The 22,723-nt window shown below is 43.3% G+C and overlaps 3 protein-coding genes across 10 annotated transcripts in view; 1 reads left to right on the forward strand and 2 right to left on the reverse strand.

Moving 5' to 3' along the window:
• Positions 1 to 466: 466 nt before the first annotated feature.
• LOC122778380 (BEN domain-containing protein 4) lies at positions 467 to 9,902 on the reverse strand. Of its 2 annotated transcripts, XM_044040230.1 has the most exons (9): positions 9,857 to 9,885; positions 8,847 to 8,870; positions 7,997 to 8,072; positions 6,888 to 7,683; positions 3,157 to 3,729; positions 1,816 to 1,907; positions 1,628 to 1,654; positions 1,062 to 1,302; positions 467 to 823 (listed from the first exon to the last, which is right to left on the reverse strand). In XM_044040230.1, exons 4-9 carry the CDS (start codon positions 7,366 to 7,368, stop codon positions 591 to 593), a joined length of 1,647 nt encoding a protein of 548 aa, XP_043896165.1. In that variant the 5' UTR covers positions 7,369 to 7,683; positions 7,997 to 8,072; positions 8,847 to 8,870; positions 9,857 to 9,885; the 3' UTR covers positions 467 to 590. The 2 variants fall into 2 exon arrangements, with proteins under 2 accessions (XP_043896165.1, XP_043896167.1); XM_044040232.1 differs by lacking the exons at positions 7,997 to 8,072; positions 8,847 to 8,870 and having other exon boundaries at positions 9,857 to 9,902.
• Positions 9,903 to 9,931: 29 nt separating this feature from the next.
• Positions 9,932 to 13,865, forward strand: shisa3 (shisa family member 3). Its single transcript, XM_044040233.1, has 2 exons — positions 9,932 to 10,583; positions 12,357 to 13,865. Exons 1-2 carry the CDS (start codon positions 10,313 to 10,315, stop codon positions 12,956 to 12,958), a joined length of 873 nt encoding a protein of 290 aa, XP_043896168.1. The 5' UTR covers positions 9,932 to 10,312; the 3' UTR covers positions 12,959 to 13,865.
• Positions 13,866 to 17,422: 3,557 nt separating this feature from the next.
• atp8a1 (ATPase phospholipid transporting 8A1) overlaps positions 17,423 to 22,723 on the reverse strand; it is an 89,382-nt gene continuing 84,081 nt past the window's right edge. For 6 of the 7 annotated variants that reach the window (XM_044040225.1, XM_044040227.1, XM_044040223.1 and 3 more), the window contains 3 exons: positions 22,605 to 22,697; positions 21,180 to 21,271; positions 17,423 to 18,322 (listed from right to left, as the gene is read on the reverse strand). In XM_044040225.1, the coding sequence (XP_043896160.1) occupies positions 18,225 to 18,322; positions 21,180 to 21,271; positions 22,605 to 22,697 (283 nt within the window). In that variant the 3' untranslated portion in view covers positions 17,423 to 18,224. Of the gene's footprint in view, positions 18,323 to 19,859; positions 19,922 to 21,179; positions 21,272 to 22,604; positions 22,698 to 22,723 lie in introns of all 7 variants that reach the window. The other variant, XM_044040228.1, reaches the window with a different exon arrangement.

A 22,723-nucleotide genomic window follows, 5' to 3' on the forward strand; every position in this document is an offset into this window, starting at 1 on the left:
CCAGAGGCACTCACTGAAGAAGGCTAAAAAGTAAAAGGTGCTTCATCAGCCACGCTGACTTACCATGATGGAGGTGATGGAGGCTGCATTGTCAAGTCTCTGAACACATTCAGCTTCCAGGTGACCTTTAAAATGTGCGAGTAAAGGGTGAAAAACAAAAAACAAAAACTGTGTGAACAAACCAACCTCCATCCCCCAAAACCTAAAACACCAAACCACTAAAAAAAAAGCAGCAAATGGAAGACTTAAACTCTTTTAAATTTAAAACACTCAACAAAATATTTGTTATAAAAAAATGGCAAAAGGCTACAAAACAGTTTGAAAAGAGGACTGCAGTTATATTATATATATATATATATATATATATATATATATATATATATATATATATATATATATATATATATATATATATATATATATACTATATATATATATACATATATATATATATATATATATAACGTTCCTCTGGAATGTTTTCTTCACTGTGTAAAGTGACAGAATAAGGTCAGTGATTTTGGGATATGTTGTTGTTTTTGTTGTACGGCTACATATCTGGCGTTTGTCTCTTCATTTCCCCTGTAACTTCAGTCTGACTGACCGTTCTGGCAGCCCTTCAAATACAGTTCGTCCTGTGACAAATGTCCGTCAAAGCTGTCCATGTAGAGGCTGCTGGTGCTGCTGCAGCTGCTGCTCAGGAACGTGCCGACCGCTCGGCCCTGGCGAGCGTGACCCACGGCATCGCTGAACACTTTGTTGATCTGCTCCTCTGACGGCATCCACCAGTCTGGGTTTGAGGCACAGTGCATCCGGATGAACTCTGATAAAGAGAGGTTGAATAAAAATAGCGATTACAGATATTTATATTCCAAACTAAAGAAAGTTTTGATGGTTTTGATGGTCTGCATCATAAGTAACAGTTTCTCCTGCTAAATCGGCTCGAACGTCGCCCGGGTCAACACAGTCCGAGGGGCCCACAGATGAAGAGCATTTAAATTAGTGTAAAATAATCGTCCAAACACTTTCAGACTGAAGTAAAACCTGGATCAACGTCGTACCTCTGAGGCAGCTGACTTTGACAGGGTTGAGCGGTCGCCTCTCCAGGCCCGGTTCCCCTGAGTGGACTGAACGCTTCCTTTTGCCCAAACCACAAGAGAACTTCAGCTCGTCTGTGGTGAAGATGTAGCGTATCAGGTAACGTAGCAGCCGCCGGCCGTCTTTCTTAGAGGAGTTGACGGCTTCGTCCCACTGCTTATTAGTGATGAAAAGAGGATAGTTCTCCAGGAGCTGTTTACTGCCCTGCAGAGAGGATGTGAGCATCAAGGACAGTTCAGGTTGTTCCGTGATTTTACCACACCACAGTTCAAGCTTGTAATTTGAATTCATAATGCAGCCTCATGTTCACTCTTACTCCAAATCTGACTGCACTGTCTTATGTTTTATCATCTTTGAAATGGGCTTTTCAATGATGCGTAATGTTGTGTGACTATTCTTTCAGGCTACGCAGGACACCATCTAGTGTCAATTTTGATAATGTGCCACCACATTTTCTTGGTTTCAGAGACAAAAATGTAACAAAACGGCATAAAAACATTTTTATGCGGGTTTAAATGAAAACACCAACCTCGAAGACTGTTTGCCGTTCTTCTTCCTGCAGAGACAGATTGCTTTAAGTTCATATATTCATGACACAGAGATTAATATAAATGAATTCATTACCAATATTATTTCACACTTTAATGTGATAGTAATTATAACACACACACACACTTTACAGAGCTGTGACTTTTGTAAGGGAAGCTGTTTCTTCACCTCTGTGAGCTGCTCTTCGGGCATAGGCTGGATCAGCTGGTTGTGAAAATCCAGAACAGTCTTGAAGTAGTCGAGAACATTTTGACAGGGAACTGTATTTTTTTTAAAAAACAAACACACACAAAATAATGTGACCAGGAAAGCAAAAGTTACAACCTATCTGATGCACAATTAAACAATAACTGAAGGAGTCTTTTAGTAAAGCATCAATAGTTTGATTGCTTGTGTCTGTTCATGTTAAGCTGTAGCCTTACCTTTAAGTTTCCATTGGTGGCACTATGGAGTAGTAGGGTAATGTGAGATCAAACATACTCGAAGATCACTTCCATTAAACATATGGAAACACATGCTTGATTATTTTTGCAGTTTGTTTATGATGTAAACAAAATTTACAGGGATGGCTAGATTGTGTATCATCTTCTTATTTCCAGCTCAGCTCCTTGAGTAAAGTGTTACACTCATACCGTTTAGCGCAAAAAATGTGCCATTGAAACCCATTGAGCCTGCATTATTTTTCTTCTATTAAAGCACAATATATGCATTTCATTATATCTGGGTGTCAGTCTTGGCTTTCACTCTACACCAGATGGTGTCATGTTTGGCCATATTCGGCATATGGAGAAAAAACATGGTTCCACTAGGTGGCACTGTCACGAGTTTTTGCTGCTAATCATTGACATATCCGAGGCTGTAATAATTCAACACAAAAAAATACTTTGCATGAAGTAAAGTAAAAATGGATCATATTTTCTGTTTTTTTTCATCTAAAAGAAAGGTTAAAAATCTTTAAAAAATGTATTAGTATATAAATATATAATGGTATATGAAGGTATATAATATTTAAAAGCGGTACGGGTGTGACTAATATTAGACCCGGGTTAAATGGGAATCTCACACAAAGCATTGATTTCCATGGGGGGGATGAACTAAAAGAAATGAAAGTCACAGACATGAGAGAAGAGGGAAATTAAATCAATGGTGTACGAGCGGTGGAGAAATATCTGAGGTCAAGCAGCAAAAACAGTGTTTGTTTACAAAACAGGCAGAACTGAAGCTTCCTACTGTTTCCAGGCAATCGATTAACTCCACACATGTCAAAATTGATTTTTCTGAATAAGCACTTGATGTATGTATATGCACGTCACTATCAGATGACTTATTTTCATGTCAGGGAAGTAGTCATTTCTAATTAGAATGATTTTATATCGGCTCAAAGACGATTTTCCCACCAAAAGTTAACAATCTTGAAAAATCCACCCACTTTAGTGAAAACAGTTCAGCATTGCTGAGTAGTTAATAAAGAACCTAAACCCTGCAAGGTCTTTGCTTTCATTACTCCACCTGGGATGTTCTCCAGCTTGTTGCGGAGCTCCTCGTTCTCCTGCTGCAGAGACAGCACCTCCTGCTCCAGCTCCAGGCAGCGTGGACAGCAGTTCTCCTCCTCCTCGTCCTCCTCGGGCAGCGTGGACGACGGGTGGCCGTAGGACTCGGACGGAGTCGGCGAGCCCCAGCCTCCCATGGTGTGAGTTGGAGGAGACGCCCCTGAACCGGGCTCAGCTAATGGACACTGCTCGTCCTCCAGACCTGCAGCCACATGCTGCACCTGCTGCTGCTGCTGCTGAGGCTGAGGCTTTGGGCAGAGGTAGTTCTGTAGGGAGTCTGTGAAGATGCGGAGAACGGCAGAGGTCTGTTGTTGGTTGAAATGGCTTTGTTGAGCCTCCTCCTCTGGGTCTGTGGTGGACGAGCTTTCTTCAGGTTTGGACTTCCCTAGTGAGGAGCAGTGAAGCCCCTGAGTGTCTTCCAGCTTGATGTTGGAGGTAAAGGAGGACGAAGGATCCAGGAGACGGCCATTGTTGAGGAGGCTGAGGACTCGACTGCACTGCTGTGCAAAGGCATCCAAGATGAGACGGTTTTCTGCAGCAAAGAGGAGAAAGCGAGATGTAGGAGACTGTGAGAATGACGTAAACAGAATTAATCTCATGTAGATATCAGCCATTGTTTTCCCCACCAACAAGGTTATGATTCCGGTTATGAAACGTTTTCTGTTTGTTTGTCTGTTTGGAGGACAGATTTTGATTAAATTTTCTGGGAATGTAGGTTAGGGCCTAAGGAATGAATGATAACATTTTGGTGGTGATGAGGGAAACTAAGTGGCTGTGGCACAGGACTACACTCTCTGAGTGCTTTCTGTCATGATATAATCACATTGGCCTGTTTGTCTTCCTCAGTGATAAAGGTAATGAAAAGATTCAAATTTAACCTTGGAATCAGCAGCAAGACAAAGCACTCACCAAGGTCTGGGCAACAGAACAATAACAATGTATATCGCAATATGATTTTCTTCAATATCAATATGACAAACACTCTATGCACTGTGCAAACACTATCTGAGATGTAACAAATAAGTGATGCAAGTGTTTTTATGCTTCAGATATGAGAAATGTTTCCGAGCTTTAACATGTGATGGTTGTTGTTTTTTTGCCCATTAAAAAAAATGGTTTCTTTAACACTCTTCATGAGCAAAGCTCAATATTTCTTAATATTTATTTAACATCTGACTGGTTCAGTGAGAAGCTGTTTTAGAGCCTTTAACTGTATCACAAGTTAACTTCATCAGCAGATTGTGTTTGCTCAATTATGGTGAGAAGGAATAAGAGGACATTGCACAAACTAGTCAGACATAAAACATAATTGACTAACTCGTATTCTTATCTATCCATCTATCTAGATGGAAGGATTTTTCCCTGCTGCTCTTTCCTTAATGTTCTTCCCTCATCTATCATCTCTGAACTATGAACGATGTTTTTACTGCACATAAATCAAAAAGTAAACTGAATGAATCTAAAGCTGGTAAATAAATGTAGATTGGTTCAAACATGTAGTACATTTCCCTGGGAAATGTACGGTGAAATGAAATATGGGGCAAAGGGAAGCAGAGCCCCAATGCACAGTGACGGAGACAATGTGAATGATTTTTATGCTTCACTAGTTTCTGTTTTCCTCTTTTCTTCTTCTTTTTTTTAACCGCGTCTCGCTGAGGCAAAGCTTTCCATTACAGTAGCAACGCGCTCAGTCCGCTCTGGTGTTTATTGATATAAATGTCGGCCTGATTGTGTCGATTCATTCAGATGTCAATAAACTGTGAAGTCGGAATATCTGTTGTGACCAAACTCGGCCAAGCGGAGAAAATGTGTGTGCAGCTATTGTCCAGAAAACATGCCTCCGTGTATGGTTTCCCTGGCAGTCTGGGCACGTCTCAGTGAGATGATCTCACACATACTTCCATACACTGATTATCAGACCACTAGACTCACACAAACACAACAACGCACACAAATGTACACACACACACACACACAGACAAAATGACTTCTCGACTACAACTGCTGCGTTGCCACTCGCTCAGACGTGTCTATCTGCCTGGTGCAGATGTGTCGCATTTATTAATATGCGTGCTGTCTCTGTTTACCCGTGGAGATGTATCTGATATCATTCCCCTTCACCCCGCCGCCCCCCCCCCCTCTCCTCTCCTGTCTCACCAGCTCTGTGGCACTGTGAGCTGAGAGCCTCATAAAATTTCATTAAAAAACAACACGCTCTGCAGAGGCAAATTTATGAGCCCCATTTATTTTAATCACAACTCTTTGGGAACGGCTTTTCAAAGCAATTTGTGCTATTGTGTGCCGAAATGATTGCCAAGTCCCCAATGTTTCTCTGCATGAGGACAACATCAATGGGGTTTTTTTGTGTGTTTTTTGCTAGACGGTACTTGCACCCAGGTGTGTGAAGCCATTAATGCTGTCTGCACCTGGGACTGGCAGCCAAGGTTGGCATTTACGCCCACATTTTGAGTCACACGGAAGAAACTCAGGTACATAACATTATGAAAGGGACTATTCTGACTCAAACTTCTCGTAATCCAAACCAAACTGGCATCAAAAACTGAATTTATAGAAGATAAACTCACAATAATAAGTCAGTAAAGTTATAACTGGCAGGATGATTTATTTTGTGTGTTATATATCAATGCTTCCATAACAACTAACAAAACAAGGTATCACTTTAGTCAAATAGCCAAATAGCTGCCATGTGACTATTTTCCTCTGGGTGCAGCATTGTTACCTACAGACACCTGGGTGCAAATATCATCAGTCTGTGATATTATGTTGCTTGTGCCTTGCAGACAAAACACTTCAATGTGTCATTGCTGGTTTACGGAGCGATGGGTTGTTTAGTAGGAATTACGTCTTGTGTAATAGAAGCAGGGGAAATATCAGTTTGTGTTGTTATTTCACTCAAACCTGGGGTTTACGCTTACATTAGTGTGCACAGATTGAAGGGGGCTGAACTGCCATTAAAGCACTAATGCACACATTTGCCCGCTCACATGTAGGCGAGTTCCAGAAAGGGCCACAGTGCAACCTGACTCATGGTGAACACTTAAGTGGCAGCAAATTGAGACTGTGCTAAAACACAACAATAAAGAGATTGACATCTAATTGGAGGATTAAATAACTAATGTTGAGACAAATTCTGAAAGTGCCAGGATTTAGGGTTCACAGCTTTCATGTTCATGTTCCCATGGACTCACACCCTGCACACAGGAAACACATTTCTACCTCCTCAACAGATATACAGGTTTCTAATGAACAGCAGCAGCTGAGGAGAAGAAATGAGCAGGGAGTAATGTGTTTCAACAGCAGACACACACACACATAAACACAATTATGGACAGACAATTACCCACTGTAATTTTTGCACATGCACACTGGAGATTCAATCATGGCTGCTCTCATTACAGCAGCAAATCAATCACTGCTGACAAAAAGGAAAAAGAGGAGAAAAGGCGGAAGACAAACATAAATCTCAGGTGATGTGGACAAAACAAAAGAGACAATGCTTCTGCTAATTGGACACTGGTGTGTTTTCCATTCAAGTTCATTGACTCTTAACTGAGCAGCAAAATAGCCCAAAACACGCACATGAATCGGGGCAATGTGAGGACATGTGGAAAAGAAGAAGAAGAAGAATCCGCTCTCATCACACCCACTGTGCACAAGTTTGAAACCGACCTGAGCTGATGCCGTGGGTGCAGTCTGGAGAGAATCTGGGCTCCGCTCCGCCGCCGCTAGCGCGTCGCTGCTGTGCGTTGAGAGACGCCGCCGCCGCCACCACCACTGAGGTGGATGTCGGGACTCTGCTGCTGGGCCTGACCTCACATGGGAAACGCTGCTGCTGAGGCGTCGGGTGATGCTGTTGGCTGCTGCTGCTGATAGCGACGCTGGCTTGGTGGACCGGCTGCAGGCGCTGCTGCTGCTGCTGGTAATGACGGAGATGGAGCGGCTGGAAATGATGAGGCTGCTCGGGGTGAAAAGTGAAGTGATGTCCGTCGCCAAACAGAGGTACCTCGACCACAGCGGACCTGTCAACGCGCGACTTGCCCGCCGAGCGTTTGCTCTGGAAGATTTTCGTAGTGCTGAACGGACCGCGCTCCTCTCGGCACATCTTCGGGGCGCACGGTCCTTCATCTGCGGGCTGCATCTCTCTCTCCATCCCGACAGCGGATGGACGGATGGGTGGATGGATGGCTGGCTGGCTGCAGGTGGCTGTTGTTGCGCGCCTGTGCGGTGTGACAGGCAGTTAAAGGGAGCAGGGAGATCAGATCCGTCACTGTCTGGCTTCGTTTCTCTCTCACACACACAATGTGTGTGAGCTAAGGATGAGCCATTTCAGCTACTGACAACCCGCAGCTCCAATCCCCAGATACTGAGACTCCTCCAGAGGGAAATACAGGCGGGACTTGTGCGCCACTGCCTCCTTTGTAGCCCACATCCACGTCCACGCAGCCATCAACGCGCAATTTAGCAGCTGAACAAGAAAACAATTTTAGAGCTTAATATAGCGGCATAATAATAATAATAATAATAATAATAATAATAATAATAATAATAATAATAATAGTACAAATTAATATATTAAAAGGGCATGCAGAGAAAATAAATGGTCAGAACGAGTAGTTATTAATTATAGAGTGATTCAAATAAATAATGTCATATTAGTAATTAACTAACCAGTAACTAGCTGATGAATTCCCACAAACCAGCAACATGCTAAATTACATATAGAATTTATAACTCTATACAAAAATATATAACTGGTCTATAATTATGCTATAACTGACCTTATATGTGAAATCGTTATCTTGTCTTGTTGCCCACAGGCTTAGAACTTTGCAGTGCCACAAGGAGGCGCCACATCTATGGGTTATAAAAACAACCACAGAGGTCTTTTATTATTGAGGGAGGAGAGGAAAGTAACCTGCTGCCATTAAAAGTTTGTGGTTTTCAACAGGTTTTTGCAGTCCTGTGATTTGAAGACACACATGCAAGTGTTGGGTCAATATTTTTCACAGTGTGTTGACTTCAACGTGGCAGCGAGCCAATAATGAAAGGCTGAATGAGTGAATAAATATTGAAACTTGAAGTTTGAAGCTGATTATATGAATGCGTATGTGGAGGTGTGAGGTCAGTGGCTTTGAAAATGATTTTACATGTGTGTGTGACACATGACAGTAGACTATACATCTATTAACAATTTAAAATGAGCTCAATGGCCACAACAAAGTGTATAGACTTTGTTTTTTTGCTATATTTGTGGTTTTAGAAGCAACAGGGAGGACAAAGCAGGACCTGGGGCCCTAATCCGAGTCAGGGGTCCTGTTAAAAAGCTGACTGCCCAACGGCCCTGATCTTGTAAGGCTGGTTTTCCTCTCAAAGACAGTAGGGGGCAGTTGGGACAGCCACCCAAAATCCCCACAACAAGCCATTTAACCATCACAATTACTCAGGAGCTATGAAATTGGGGTACAATACTGCTTAGTTCCACTTTAATGTAATGGGGGTTTTTTTTGTTTTGTTTTTAATGTTTATGTAAGGAAATGAAAGTGTTTGACATTTAGGCGAGCTTATTGGCAGAAATAGGTCCTTTTTGACTGGGACACACAGTGAAATAAGAATTATGTATTTACTCACTTGAGCAGTCAAGCTGATATTTGCCTGAAGAATTAAAACACATACATAGTTAAGAAGTTAGGTTGTTTTGCAGGATGGAACACGAAATACAAACATTTGTGGCGACTGAATGCTAAACGCTGCTACCAGGCTAAGTTGACCCTTAACTGTGACATATGCGTTACAGTTAACAAAACGTCCATTATAAAGTTAATGCAGTTTGTTAAAGCCAACTATTCATGACAGAGTATAACTGGAGAATAATAATTATATGATACACAAAACAAAGACAAATACAGTATATAACAGTCAACAGAACATAACGGAGCCAAAACTCGCCCTCTTTCTCGAATCTTCCGTAAACAGGTGAAAAAGCCCCGCCCCCTGTGCTAGACACAGGAAGTGAGGTAATCAAAGCGACAACATAATAGTAAGTAAGAAAAAGGGGATTTTTTTTTCTACTGGAACTAACATCCTTGTGTAAATCTCTCAATTTGATAAACGACAACAAAAAAGCATCACCATGAAAAATGTTCCCCTAAAATTTCTGACTAACCCTTTTCTTTTTTAAATTTCTAAAAAAAAAATTATTTTATGCTACTCGTAAAGATTTGTACCCATCTTTAAGTTATTTGTCTCTGATTTATTGAAACTATATTCAATCTGTCTGTGATTTTCATTGTGGTTCTATGCTTCAATATGGTTCAATACACAAACAGATTATTTTTAGTTTTACTTTTCCTACTTTTACAAATCACCTGGATGTTCATTTAACATAAATCACACAGTAGGTTGTTCCCTTCCTTACAATTTTAACAGTAAATGAAATAAAAGTAGACATTTTTGTTTCAAAATGGAATACAAATGTATGTTAATCTTAATCTTGACTCATTTCCTCAGATTAGTCGCTTCTGTGTCTCCAGAGCAACAACATCTCTCTGACCTAAACATGACGAATTCAGATATTTCACGCATGTTATCTTGGGCACCTTCACGGTTTATAATGACGAGTAATTACTGCCATCACTTACCGCTGCTCGTCGTGAGCGCGCACGTCCTGTTGATGGGGGGGTTACGTGCGCGCGTAAACACCCATAGAGACTCACACAAAAGCAGCAAATCTCCAGTGGAGTGGACGCACACAACTCCTGCTGCAGCGGCACGAACACTTCAGCCACTGCTGCTGCTCCACGGCCACAGAGAAGGAGACAGAGTTTGGTTCTTATTTTGCTGAGTTTGGATCAGAGGAAACGTTTTCAAATGAAGGATTTAGTCACGTGCACCTCAGCAACTTTGAAGAGTGAGAGGATGAAGGTGACATAAGTTTGCGCAGAGTTTCTCGCAGTAACTTCATCTCCATGAAGAGCGTGTGAGCTAAAATAACCCGGGCTGACGCAGTTTAAGACCGTTCACGGTGTTAAAAGTCCACAGGACGCGGGTTCGGGGGGGGGGGAAAGCGTCCAGCTCACTTGCAGCGGCTCGCCGGGATGGTGCGCCTGCTGAGCTGCCTGCTGCTCGGTTATCTGACCTGGAATCTGCGGATATCGGACGCGCAGGGAGAATACTGCCACGGCTGGCTGGACACGAATGGGAATTATCACGAGGGCTTCCAGTGTCCGGAGGACTTTGACACCATGGACGCGACCGTGTGCTGCGGCTCCTGCGCGCTGCGCTACTGCTGCGCCGCCGCGGACGCACGACTGGACCAGGGAAGCTGCACCAACGACAGGGAGGTGGAGAACACGGAGTTTGCTGCGCGTAGGTTCCCACTCTCTGTTTTCTTCTGCGCTTTTCCACACAATTCCTCTTCAAAGCGCTCTGCTCTGGCGTCACTGCAACAAAGGGTCACACAAAAAGGCACTTTTTCCCTTTAAAGCACCATAATATTGCTCATGTTTAGTCCTAAAAACGCACCAAATTGTGCGCACATTTATTTTGATCCATGGGAGACAACAAATTATGTGCTGAATAAAGTGTTGATTAATATATTTGTGAACTGTAAAGTCTCCTTCCCATGAAGAACAACACAGCAGCAGAACGTGTAGGTAAAGGCACCAAAAACGTATCAATCATCAAAAAACGCCCCACATTTACACATCATTTCCATCTGATTCATGACAGGTTTGATCTGATTGAACTTTAGGAAGGTTGTCCTCCACAGAGAGAAACAAAGACACTTTAATGCCTTGCTCACTGGCACATATTAAGAGCCACAGATGGGTATCCAAAAAAATCTGCTGCATCACATGGGTAAAAAAAGAAGTGATTCATTTATCAAACATCTCTTTTGGGGATGTGGTACTTACAGAATTTGCAGTAAATGAGTCAAAAATGTTATATTGTGCACACATTTACTCACAAATTTAATTTGGGATTGGCTTGTGATGGTTTGTCATCTTTTAAACGTTTGGGAAACACAGTCTCCACCGAGGAGACAAGTTTAACACGATGCTGTAATGGTCTCTGTAGGATAAGATGACACTGATGTGTCCTAAAATAAGAAAACAAGTTCCCCGTTTCAAAACCTACCTCTTTTTCGTGAAACATTCAGTGTCTTCATGTGTGCACGTGTTTCACTAAATGTCTGAGGTCTGAGGTCCATCCAGTATTAATCAAAGTGTCCAGTTTCCAGAGTCCGATTTTTATCTCGCTTTGCGTCGTTTGACCTCGGCTAGCTGCAGATGGTTATCAGTGTCCAAAGGGAAGATGGAGGCGCTTCTCCTGGCGGCCTGTCACTCACTCAAATGCAATTCTTCAAGCACATGTCACAACAAAAATGTCAGATGCATCAGTCAGCAGGGACTGTTTCCTCGCACAAGGCTAAACTATATCCTGAAAGCACAAGTGAAGAATCCACAGAAGCTCATTCAACAAGCGTCAAACCAATAACAGGCCACTTTAAGTCAAAGGTTTAACTAGTTTTCTTTAAATTTCCCAAATGGTTAAGCTCTTAGGTCTGAGGCTCAATGTAATTTCCTACCCCCACACACACTAAAATAAATAAACATTGGTTTCCTCAAGAGAGCAAAAAACAGCTTTATCGAGTTGTAACTGGAGACGTTTGAGTTTTCAGCGGGAATGTTGTGTTTTCTAAAAATGAATTGCATAATGAAGGATTTTTAAAAAAATGCACAATGATCAGTATCTTGTGGTAACATAAGAGAAGCCTTTAAAGATGTACTGTATGTATGTTCATATATATCTGGTTAAGAGTGACCTTACATTATCCAAAAAAGTCTCCAGCACTCTTCAAAACCATATCAAATTTCTATTCGATAAGGAACCGTTTAATTTTGGGCACCATAAGCTTTACCGTCTATCATGGACCATGTTTGTGGAAAAAACAAAAACAAATAATTGTTGAGCTGCACCACTCGAGACAACAGAACAACAATTCCCATGATCCCATGCTGCTTCCCAATGTCGCAAAACTAGATCTTTTGATTGAGAGACCCAGAAATGACATATTGTGCATTGAAGTGTATGAACATGTAGTTAATACTCTTCCTGTTGATGCTGACCTCCCCTCAGAGCCCATCTACGTGCCCTTCCTGATGGTGGGAAGCATCTTCATCGCCTTCATCGTGGTCGGCTCCCTGGTGGCCGTCTACTGCTGCACCTGCCTGAGGCCCAAGCAGCCGACGCAGCAGCCCATCCGCTTCTCCCTGCGCAGCTGCCAGGGCGAGACCATCCCCATGATCCTCACCACGGCTCCGCCGAGCCTCCGAGCCCCTTCGCGGCAGTCCAGCACGGCCACCACCAGCTCCAGCTCGGCCGGAGGAGGAAGCTCCATGCGGAGGTTCTCTCTTGGGGGTCAGGTGCAGCAGCAGCAGCAGCAGCAGCACAGCTGCTTGGTGTCTGCCACCATCTCCTCCTCGGCCTCCACACCCACACACATGCCCCAGACTCTGCCTCCACCACCTCCTCCTCCCTACATGTCCCCGCCGGCTGCCATGTCAGCGGGCATGCAGCACCCGCTGCCCCCCACGCATGCACAGCTGCAGCTTCATCAGCCGTCTCACCAGAGCGCCGGGTTCCTGTTGCCTCAGCAGTACTTCTTCCCCCTGCAGCCCGACGCCTTCGCTGCAGCAGCAGCAGCAGCCAAGGGCTTCGCCGACTTCGGCCAGAGCTGACAGTTCTCCCGTGAGAGGAAGTAGAGGGATTTATGACATGTCTAGCTGGAGAGCGTGAGCTGGCGGAGGACGAACGCACCACCCGTGACACAGCCGGGTGGTGTTTGGGTGGAGACCGCAGCCGGCTGAGCGGACACGCAGCAGCTCGACAGCAGGACGAGCGATTAAGTGCAACAAACGCGGCTGTGGTTGAACATGTGGCCTGAAAACGTTTCCTGCTGCCTTCTGCAGCAGCTCGGAAACCCCTTCAGAGTTCAAACGCACCCATTAGAGACACCAACAATCTAACGCACTTTTATATCGTATTGTAAACAGAATTATGGTGGTCTTTATTTTGAATCCACACCGTATAAATCTCGCCCAGTTTATCACGTACCTTCCTTCAAAGACTCTGCTCACACGCGGTGAGATTTTTACTGGGAATCAGGGAATTTTGTTGTGGGTTTTTTTTGACAATCGCAAAAGTCCTGATACACAACTAGGGCTGGGTATTTATTAAACAAATCCAATACAGTCACAATATGGACTTAAATTCTTCAACCATACATTTGAGTAAAATGGTTTAGTTTTAGCAGGCCTGGTCAACTTCCTGCTCTCATATTGTATTTATTCCGTGCACCGTCAACGTTCTCATCTCCTCTGGTCTTAACTCCCTGCCCACGTTAGATCTCAGTTACTGAGATGGTGCTTATTGGCTCCCTGAAGCTGATGAGATGTTCTCTTTTAGGTTCCGCAAATCCGATACCACCATGAGATCATGGTTTTCGAGATGAGGTAAAAACCCAGCCCTAAGTTCACACATAAGTAGTGAAGTTACGTCATTTACACGTGTATATATACAACTGTAAGAGATGTGGACTTTTATATAATGTGGCACAATTTAAAAAAAAAATAAAAATGTCTCTTTAAAAATAAAAATGTCTCTTGGTTACTGTTGCTCCGTTGTGACAAGAAGTCAGTGGGACAGTGCAACATTTCAACATGACACTCACTGTCGCTCAGACAGACTGACAGGAAACCGGAACCCCCCGCCCCCCGTCTCACTACCTGTCGCTCAGTCTTGCGCCAGACTTCACAGCAGGAATGCGGCGCTGAGATCAGTCATTGTCAGTGTTCAACGAGCATGGCACGGTCACAGTGTTAGAAACAACTCGTGGCCCAGAAACAGAGGTTTCAGGTAGAGCAAAATCTCCACAAAGACGATGATCTCGACTGCGTTCGGTCCGAGGACGTTTGCATCCAGAGCGTCCCGCTTTCATCTTTCATCCGCCCGTCACAGAGACACAACCCTCTGATTAGTATTCATCAGATTTCCCAGGTCTTGTTAACACTTGCCGAGCGTCACATTCCACACTCTCTGCTCGCGAAAAAGAAAACACAGCGACTCGTGAACATGTTTCCGTGACACTTCCTAAATCTTTCGGATCGCTCTAATCTTCTATGCCTTTGCCAGGCTTCAGAGAAAGTTTCAAATGTCTGTTCCCCAGGTTATCCAGGAAGATGGAAGTCTCTCCCAGTATTATTCCTCACACCAAAGGCTCTCTCTTTTACTTTTACTTTAACACAGTCGTTACTTTTGTCCTCTCGCAAACAGGTTGGAGTGTCACTGAAAAAACACAAATGGTGCTTTCAGACAGACGCGGTTCTGGTTCTGGCTCCATTCTGGAGTCTCAGAATATTGGGGCTTTCTGAGTTTGAGAAGAACCAAAGTGGGAGGACTTTATTCTGGGTTACTCCAGTGGAAGTAAACAACACCAGCAAAATATCCATACTTCCTCTACTTCCCGCTTGGGCCGGTTCAAAATTAGGTTCGGTAACCCAAGGGCTAAAAGAAGCAGCCAATAAAAAAGTTCCAGAAAGTCTTGCTGTTCAGCAGTTTGATGGCGTAAACGCTTACTCCCCCCCGCCACCCTCTCCTGCACTGCTGATGTATACACACAAGCGCTCCCACAGTCAGGTCTGATAGTATTACATGACAAAACTAGTTTATAGGTAAAGGACAGCAAACAAACAATATTGCGTTGTTTCTGTTGACGAGGATCAGAGGCAAAATAACAACCGTAAATAAATCAGCAAAAGGAATATTTCGTATTTCTTGGTGCTTTCACAATAAAAGCTCTGACGTGGACAAACGCGGGCAGGCTTTTACTGTGAAGCCGCAGTGAAAGGAAAACCACAAGCGTCTTAGAGCAAGACAACAGCCTCTCTCTCTCTGCAGGGAGTCGAGGGACACGAGGGGATGAAACGGCGGCAAACAGATCCAGCAGCTGCTCTCGAGCTCGCGTTTATTTTTTTGACGGACACCTTTATTAGATGTAAACGGATTACGCAGATGCTCCTCCTGTTTTACAACCGACGGTCCACAGAAAACCCAAAGATATATGATTTACAATGATGTCAACAAACACAGTAGTTCTGCTTGATAAATAAGGTAAAAAAAAAAATGGTCTGGATGTGAAGTCGGCGTCTACGTGGTTCACGTAGGACCATATTTGTGTCTGTTTGGGATCAGGGATGAAAGTGGAAGGTAAACATGGTCACAATAATAAATAAGGACTCTATTCAAATAATTTCCTTAATTGCAGTGTCATGTCTCTCCCTGCCTTTTCCTGTTTAGGGTTCTCTGTCCTGTTTGTCGCGGAGGCGATTACTCCGATACGCAAGAATTCAAAAAGGATGTTCACATCTTGTTTTTTTTTTTTTCCTCCATCGTTTGTAAAGTTTATTTCATTGTGTCCTTCATGGCAGTAAAAGACAACACTTACACGTTTGCAGTCCCAACATGCAGAACAATCATCGAACGAAACGACAGAAAAAAGAATGTCGAAAACAAACAAACAAAAAAAGGTTTAAAAAGGTGCAATTTTTTTTTCTTTTTCCTCTTTAGTAAAAGTGATCAACACTCGAGAAAGAATCAAAAGTAGTACAGTTAACACACCGGAGAAACAAGTTGGTTGTGTTTATCCATTCATGCAGCCCACGACTTTCACAGACAACAACAGTGTGTTTTTCATGTTTTCTGGAAAAAGAGTAAGCAACAGTCAAGCCTTCCACGACCACGGCGACGATGACGACGACATCCACATTCAGCGGTTTGGAAAGTTTTGGGACAAGATGACGACCAGTTAAAGTTTTTTGAAACATTAAAGACCAGCAGAGAAAACCCCTCACTAACGCAAAAGAACTTGTGCATAAAGAAAAACAAAATTAAAACAGCCATGTACACTAAAAAAAAATAATTTACCAAAACCAGATTATACCAAACATCCACTACTGGACAAAGGTACATCGAGTGCATTGAGCAACATCTCCTTGTTTGAAGCGAGCGAAGCGTCAGAAATTCTCACAGTCGGGAGTTTGACCACAAACACACACATACACTCACACACAGTCATACACAAACACACACACACACTCTTCCATAAAAACCATGCATCAGCACACAGTAGTACACCATAGCTATAACTGGAGTCGTGCAGACAAACAACTGAAGCGAATCCCTCGCACACATCAAAGACGCTCCCTGTCAAACATGGACACAGACATGCAGCGCATACACAGAATCTGTCCTTTGTTGAGGTCTCACACACACACACACAAGCACGCACGCGCACACACAAGCACGCACGCACGCACGCACACATGCACATGCAGGCGATAAACCGACTCACACTTGCACTGCCCAAACAAATGTGATCTCCCATAGGGAGAAGAACGCAATCACGCAGACGTTACAGTGAAGTGGCCAATCATAAATAAATCAAGCGAGAACGATATTAATGTCGACAATAATAACAACAATAATAATAATAATAACGAGAGACATTTACGAAAGCTTAGTTTCCTCGTTCCATCTACTCTAACCTGCCAGTTTGTCAGAAGAGAGAAAAAAACCAACGTTACACGGACGAGTCGTTACAAAGCCAGTCGATGCAAAAAATCCATACATCTCCAATATAAAAATACAAATCCACGAAATAACTATAGAGACAAAGTAGTTTTGATAATGTCGTGGAGCTTTTTTTTTCTTTTTCTTCTGGCTAATATTATGTCTCTCTCCCTTAAGATAATGGCACTTATGTTATAAGGATAAAATCTCCATTTTAAGGGGAAAACACTTATCAAGACTTTTAAGCTTCCGACGAGACCATCGTCACCCGTTCACCTTTTCAGGAACAGACCTGCGACTCTGCAGCTTTCACTATTACGAGTGCAATACTGTGGTGGGGGGGGAGGGGGAGACAGTGATTTTTGTCCGTGTGTGTGGAGCGACTGGTCTAAACTAGCGTGGTTCAACTATTCTTGGCTACTATATGTGGTGTGGTTTTTTTTCCATCCAAGGGAGGGAGAAGTTCTATGTAGGCACCATCGTGAGAGTTGAGACAGAGGTGACGTATGGAATGCCATTGTCAGTCAGAAGCAAGCGCTTCTGCTGTGAAACGGTGGAAAAAGACAGGACAGGACGACGGCGTCTAAAAACATTTTTTTTTTAAATGTGAACCTAAAAATATACCTGTGGATGAAGGCATGAGCAAAATGTAAGGCTTTTACACAAGCGATGCTTCAGTAAGTGCAAAAAAAAAGAAGAAAAATAATAAAGTGAAATTATGACTGATCGGCTCTGATGTGGTCCGTTTAGTGCTGGAAAACACTCGGGAGTGATTACATTTGGTTTGGAGTTTTCCCGAATTCACTAGTACTTGGAAGATTGTATCCACGACTGCTCTTTGGCAATCTCTCACAAGTTTGAATCTTTTTTCAAAAGCGAATAATAATAATAATAATCGATCGTCCAGTGATTTGACTCGGTTGATAACAGTGTTTGATTTCAATTGGATTAAGTGATTCTTGCTCAGCGACCGTCTTTTCTTCAAATGTATAGACGGGCAACGCGACCGCTGTGACGAGCGCCGTGAGAAAATCAGTGAAGAAACCTTAAACCACAGACTGCTAAGAAAGCACAGTGCTCTTCACGTCTGCTGGAAACACAACTACAGCTGATAGTGAACACGGTTGATTCCTTTGTTTTGTTGGTCTTTTTTTCCCACCCTTCCCCGTTTTCAAAAAAAAAAATTACACAATGTCACTTTCCCCCCTTCTGTCCATGTCCAAAAAAATCCCCGTCCAAGGTGGAGGCAAGTGCTCGCACCTCTGCTTCTCTCTCTCTCTCTCTCTCTCTCTCTGTGTTAAGACTGAAATACCCGCCACAGTAGACGTCTGCTGTGGCTCCTGGTTTGGCCGGCCCGGGAGCGAGAAGGCCGTCAGCTCACCACTCGTTGGTTCTCTGTTTGGTGGTGTCGTACGCTCTGATGACCTCGGACTGAGACACCACTCCGTTCTCGTCTTGAGAGAAGGCGTAGCCGTCTGAAAGGAGGTTCAAATAAAGTTAAAAAAAAAACAAAAACAGGCTCACACAAATCAACTTATACAGAAAATAACACAAATAAAATACTAAATAATTTAACATTTTTGGGAAAATTTGCTTACTTGCTTCCGATGATTGACACCACTCTATCAGATCTATGCTAAATATAGTCAAAAAATAAGTTACTTTCCTGCTATTTTCTTCCCTTTACTTAGTATTATTTATTTTGTCTGTTTATTTTACGTGTATGTACAGTATGTGAGTATATACATATATCGATTATTATTGGTTGCATTTTGGTTTCGTTTTAACCCCCTCTTGACATACTTGAGATATTTTCTGCTATTTTGTGCACTTTGTTTCCGCTCCCAAACTGTGTAAAAGTTCATAAAATGTGACTGTTTTATATGGTTTGAAAAGAAATGTCTGTGTATTACAATCCATGCAAAAAAAAAAAAAATTAAGTATTAAAACAAATAAATAAAAATAAGTTACTTAATCTGTTAAATATTGTGTTTTTAACAACGGCCCAGTGTTGTACCTCGCCTTTCACCCTGTGTCAGCTGGGATTGGCACCAGCAGCCTCATGTGGAGGATAAAGTGGTAGGTAATGAATGAATGAACGTTATAACTGGACTATGGTGTGCTAATAATAGCACTACAGCGGTGATTGTGGGCAGGATATTATTCATTTTCAACGCAATGTCTCGCTAAGCTGAGCTACCTTGGTCGCTACAGCCGCTGCTACACCCAGTTTGATACACAGAGCATCGACAGCATTTCTTTTGACAGACCAAAATTCCATCTGGGTTTTTCCAAATCATGGGGACTATTGGAAAAACCCACATGTTGGTTTAACAACATCAGAATCCCCCACACTCCTCTAAACATCTGGATGAAAAAACATACACACAGTAATTTAAAGGTTAAAAACTTTCCAAGATGTGATCACCAGCCACCACCTGTTTCAAGAACTTATGTCTCAGTGTATTGAAAGAGAGGCACAAAGCTAAGGCTGCGGAAAAGCTAATAATTCAATATACTCTCCTGTACAGCGAGGTCGAACGACGCTTGTAGTTTCACGATTCATTGAATGAAGTTTGTCCTTTTCTTCTCCACAAATGGGACAAAACACCTCCTGTTTAGGTTGCTGGTACAACGCAGTTTCTGGTTTAGCTGGTGACTAGTCAGTAGCACGTTGAACGTCAAATTCTTTGATAGGGCAGAGCATAAAGTTGGTCGAATTTTGGTTGTGTACCAGCTACCAGAACACGCACATAGTCTGACCAATTTAATGTGTACATGTATTTTAAAAGTCTCTAACTTGGTTTTTACTGTCATACAAGTGGCATCAGTCATGACATGGAACGCAAGAAAGCAATATTTTCTCAAAACAATGTCCAGCCTGTTCCTTTAAAGATTTAAAAAAGAAATGAACATGAAAACAATAAACAGGTTTATTTTACACAACTTCTACGATCTACCACCTAAACTTCCCTACAGGGTTCCACTCTTGACCTTTGACTCCTGACTCACCTTCAGGTGTCAAATGACTCGGTCAGTACCTGGAGGCCAGCGGGCAAGTTCAAAGGACCCCGCTGAGGCGAGTGCATAGTGAGGGAATAACAGCGCAACATTTCATCATTTCACCGTTATCTCGCTCTACTCAAACTCAACTCAGGGCACACGAGTGGGAGGACAGGAAGTCGAGAGGGGGAAACATGGAAAAAAAATGGAGAGAGAGGGGAGGGGCATCTACGAGGGAGCTACGGGGGGAGGGGGGGGCGGGATGGAGATGTAAACGTGGTAAGGTTTGAATAATGAAAATAAAGGAAAAACAAAAAAAGCATCACACAACAAAAGGTCTCACCTGAACCTATGAGACAAACAAAAGCAAACTGATCAGACAAACAAGAGAAAAATGAACAGAAAGAAAATCAAACCCATGCAAACGAGCGTCAGAGCTGAGATCCACGCGCTGCTGATATCAAAGTGATAAATCTTTTCATCTCTGTGTGACCAAATTAGATTTTTATAAACTGCACGCATTTAAAGGAACATCTAAAGGTAAACACTCATCCTAACTGATGGAACTGGCTTCAGTCTCCAGGTGGAGAAGGCTGAATAATGGTGAGATGAAGTACAGAGAACACAAGGGCTGCAACAACTAATCGATAAAAATCGATTATTAAAATAGTCGGCAACTAATTTAATAATCGATTCGTTGGACGAAGAGAACCGACGCCGCGCGTTGTGTAGCTCACGTGACGTGAGGCGGACACGGCAGAGAACAACATAAGCAGAGAGAAAAAATGTACGACCCAAGTCAAAAAAGTACGGGAACGTTTTACATGAACAACGCCTTCAAAGAACAGCGTTAGGCGCAAAATGTGCACAGTTGATCTGTGCGTGAGCGCCTGAAGAGGAAGCATGTTGGAGCCACGGGTGAAGGAAGGAGATTCACGGTAAATTCGTAGTAAGTTCATTTTATCCGATCAATAGAAATCACTGGTAGCGTCGTCGTCCCGTCACGTGAACAGACAGTAATAAAAAGTGTAGAACGAGGCTAGCTCGTTCTCAGAGATACTCCCCTGTCATCTGCTGCTACCTCACAGGCTTTCATACTTGAAAGTGGACATTTGATATCCAGTCCTGTCAAAGCTCAATGTATTTATGAAGAGATGAGAGATGGGGGGCCGAGTGTAACCGCTGACGGATGAGCTACTCTGGAGATACAGAAAAAGGAATAATGATGTGCTCCCCCTGACAAGGGGAGTGAATCTAAAGTGGATAAACTAACTGTCTCCGCCTGGAGGTGTGGTCAGAAAGAAAGGAAGCAGTTTTGGGGAAACTCACGTAGCAGGTTCTGCTGCATGGACTCGGACCGGTACAAACTGACTGTGCTCTTCTTAAAGACGTTCTTCAGGAGCTGGGCCCTCTCCGTCAAACTGCACACAAACACAGAGGGGGGAAAAGGGGGCATGTGTTAGCGACACGCTGAGCACCACAGGCACATTTAATGACCCATACATCATGACTCTGTCCAAGCACCTCCGGAGTGGAAGGACCTGCCAAACGGCTCTACCTGCTGGTACAAACACCACGTAGGGGGGTCGAGACTCTGGAGACTCGACGGGAGAAACTATGTACGTGAGAAATATCTGAAACAGCATGATGACCAGAAGGCATTCAGGTACAGTAAAGCTAACATGTACTGCACATACCTCCATGTCTTTACGTGCAAATATGCAAAAATCACCCATGCATCTGTGTTTTATTTCTGTGTGTGTGTGTGTGTGTGTGTGTGTGTTGGGTCTGGGACAGTGGCCAGGCAGCAGGATCACTTTCAGCCGGCAGGAGATCTCACACTGATCTGCTCCGTGTCGGTGCCTGCTGCAGGCCTCAGACCCCAGAGAGCAGAGCAGAGCAGAGCAGACCTGCTACAGCTAATAGGTGTTTTATAATGTATGGCTTTAATATAAGACGACTGCTGCTCTAAAAGGAAACGTTCAGTGTTTTGGGAAGGGGGAAAAAAAGGGGGGGTGGAGCATCTCGCCTTGTGACATGATTACTGACATTACACTGAAACTCCTGCAATTTAGCGGCAATTTGAACATTTCTCTCCGACATGGGAATACTATTAGGGAAGAAACTGTGATTATTTGAAGAGTTTGTGGAGGTTACAGATGGATTCGTCTCTCAAGATGTTGACAATTTGTGAGGTTAGTTAAATGTCGGGTTAGTGCGCACACATACTCAACGACAATATCAGATTCGGTACCACGCTTTCTTTGGACTGAATCTGACCGGTTGTGACATGAATCGCTTGCATGGCGTCATTTCACCTCTGGCTGTCGAGGCCGCGTCCGGCAAACAATGTGGGGTTTTGTAGATCATTTGGCAGACTTTTACACGGAGCAGCTCTCATATGAAGAAATCTGGCCGGCCGGGGTTTATTAAGACACCCAAAACCGAGACGAGGCGGAGATGCAATTTTACATGCTTCCCTGCTTTTCTCTAAGAGCAGACTGCTCCCCCCCCCCGGAGGGTATAAGCTCACCAACCAGCTAAATGTAGTCAATCAAAAGTAAATAAATCAAATATAGCTTTTGGAGGCCCTAAGCATAATTGTTTTTATCACCAGAGTCATATCTCTTACTTGCCATTATGACCATCCAGCATCACCATTGAAAAACAGCTTGATAAAGAAATATGGGAAACTTCAGGCTACGACCAGGGGGCGAGTACAGAAAGGAGTGGTGAAACAGTGTGGGCCTTTACCTCTTTCCATGCACTACTGCTCCTGGGTCTTTGGATAAAGCCTCGAGCTCCTGCACCTCGTCCACCAGAGTCTTGAAACACACCTTCTTCACCCTGTCAATGACATAAAACAAATCATA

Source organism: Solea senegalensis, linkage group LG12 (assembly GCF_019176455.1).
Source record: "Solea senegalensis isolate Sse05_10M linkage group LG12, IFAPA_SoseM_1, whole genome shotgun sequence".
Classification (NCBI taxonomy): Eukaryota; Metazoa; Chordata; class Actinopteri; order Pleuronectiformes; family Soleidae; genus Solea; species Solea senegalensis.